At 40.4% G+C, this 2272-nt stretch overlaps 1 protein-coding gene across 1 annotated transcript; it reads left to right on the top strand.

Moving 5' to 3' along the window:
* Positions 1-744: 744 nt before the first annotated feature.
* On the top strand, positions 745-1872 carry LOC121940932 (Fanconi anemia group M protein-like; the record flags this gene model as incomplete). The annotated part of the gene is made up of 4 exons (XM_042483607.1): positions 745-876; positions 1179-1311; positions 1500-1592; positions 1768-1872. Coding segments are annotated over 4 exons (463 nt in total), but the record flags the coding sequence as incomplete, so codon positions are not given.
* Between the last annotated feature and the right edge of the window lie 400 nt (positions 1873-2272).

Here is a 2272-nt window from a genome sequence, read left to right as displayed (position 1 = left end):
GGAAGTATAGTCTTTATTATTATAAAACGAAGAGTAATTTAAAACTATTAATGAGATATTGCTATAAATGCAGGTTTACATCATTTGGCCTACTTTGCACATGTTGTATACGTTGATTTTATAATAAGCTTTGTTTCCCCTTTATAACACAAGTACCATTAACTAATCAAAGCAACTTAATTGCTTGTCATCCGTTACAAAATCTCATGTTTTTTTTTTTTTTTTTTACCATTGATTGTAAAGGGCAGCTCACTCCTCCTTTCAGAGAAACCTTTTATCCTGTTCAGTTTCTGGAGCAGCAGTTCCACACAGCTGAAATTGAAATTGTAATGACCCAGTCTCCCATTATCTGCAGCCGTGAGGATGAATGGATGTTGTTAAAATTGTCCATCTGACAAACTGCTTCCATCTCTCCTCCCATTATAAGGAAATGAGGGCAGGAGGAAGAACCAATCCAACACATTTTAGTGTTATTATGTGTCTCTTGTTGAAGAGGGGCCTCTATTCAGTCTGTGCAAGTCTGTGTACCCACAGAGGTAACACCTGTGTATCTCAAAGTGGTCATGGAGGGCGTGTGTGTGTGTGTGTGTGTGTGTGTGTGTGTGTGTGTGTGTGTGTGTGTGTCACTTTCCAGATTTGTGTTAGCGGGGTGCTTGCTTGTCGGTCTGATGCATCACTCCTGAACACAGGAAATGGCCTATTATCGATGACCCATGTATCTCTCTCTGTTACTCTTCCTGCCAGGTGCTGGACAAATTCATGTCTCGTCTGGTCCAGAACCGGGTGATGGGACACAAAGACCTGCGGACTCTCAGCAAATATCAGATCATCCTCGCCAGGGATCAGTTCCGAAAGAACCCACCGCCGAGCGTCAAGGCATGGACACCGCACGGTTATGTCTTATACTATCGCATTTGTACTGTATTTAGACTACTGTGTGTTTGTACAAATTTAGATAATCTGGATGTTTATATCTAGTGTACATAGTTTAAATAAACTTTTAGAATTAAATTAGATACAGTGCTTACATTACAAATATTTTATTCGAAATTACAACTGTGCAATAATGTCTAGAAGCAGTATTAAAACTCTTAGTTTTAATAGCCTTTTTAAGTTATATTCCTACCAGTAGTCTCAAAGTGGTTTTATGAACCAACATGCTCTTCTGCTCTCTGCAGGGTCCGCAGCAGGGAATGCTTGAGGGCGTCTTTGCCCTTTGCATCAGCCTGTACCACGGCTATGAGCTCCTGATGCAGATGGGGCTCCGATCCCTCTTCTTCTACATCCAGGGAATCATGGACGGATCCAGAGGTCAGTCACCTTACCTCCAGGCTTTCAGTGTATTTTGTTGTACTTTATTCACAGACACAACAAGCTTTTATACCTGATATTGATCCGTGTCCTCAGGGTGTATGTACGCTCGATAATGAGTAACGTCTGCGTATGATTTGTTTAACACATGTTTGACTTGAGCACTGTACATGCTTCGTTCACTTCAGAGATGTCCAGGGCCAAGAGTGAGCTGCAGAGGACTCCCACCTTCATGGACCTTTACCATGAAATGGAAGCAATGTTTGTGAAGCCATCTGCTGGTACCTGCTCACTCATTCATACCTTATCAGTCAGATTTCAGAGCCTTTCTCAAGCAGTTCAATGTGACATTTTGATGTTCTTGATTTGGTTTGTGCAGCTATAATATTTTAATATATAGCAAAGAATAGACACTGCATCTATCTGACTAACATCCACTGTGATTAATGCTTATAGGTCCAGATGAGCCATTTGTTTACAGTCACCCCAAACTGGAGAAACTGGAGGAGGTGGTGCTTCAGCACTTCAGACAGTGGGCTGAGAGCTCTGCAGAAAATAATGGTGATTTATTTACTGTAGCAGTAATATGCTGTGACTCATACATGTAATGATTGTTTTGGGTTAAAGGTGAAATCTATAATTTACTTTATGTTCTAACTACAGCAAAAAGAAATATCTGACACAGGGTTAAAGCTCTTTAATGTTGTTGCCATGCTTGTGTTAAAGTTGAAATAGAGACATTTTTGCTTTAACATCATTATGGAGTAAATGCTGATTGCACACTGTAATAGGTACAGGATAATGACACAATTTTCATTCATATTCTACCTACATAAGTGTTGCTTTCACTATGCACTTCTTTCTGCCGCTGGGTATGATCTCCGGGGAAAGTAATGGCTTTATAAAATTTCAGCATAGAAAAAGGTATGCCAACCATTGCGCAACCAAGACAGGAAGAGGA

This window comes from Plectropomus leopardus, unplaced genomic scaffold (assembly GCF_008729295.1).
Source record: "Plectropomus leopardus isolate mb unplaced genomic scaffold, YSFRI_Pleo_2.0 unplaced_scaffold9915, whole genome shotgun sequence".
Lineage (NCBI taxonomy): Eukaryota > Metazoa > Chordata > Actinopteri > Perciformes > Serranidae > Plectropomus > Plectropomus leopardus.
This window is presented reverse-complemented; position numbering and strand designations above follow the sequence as displayed.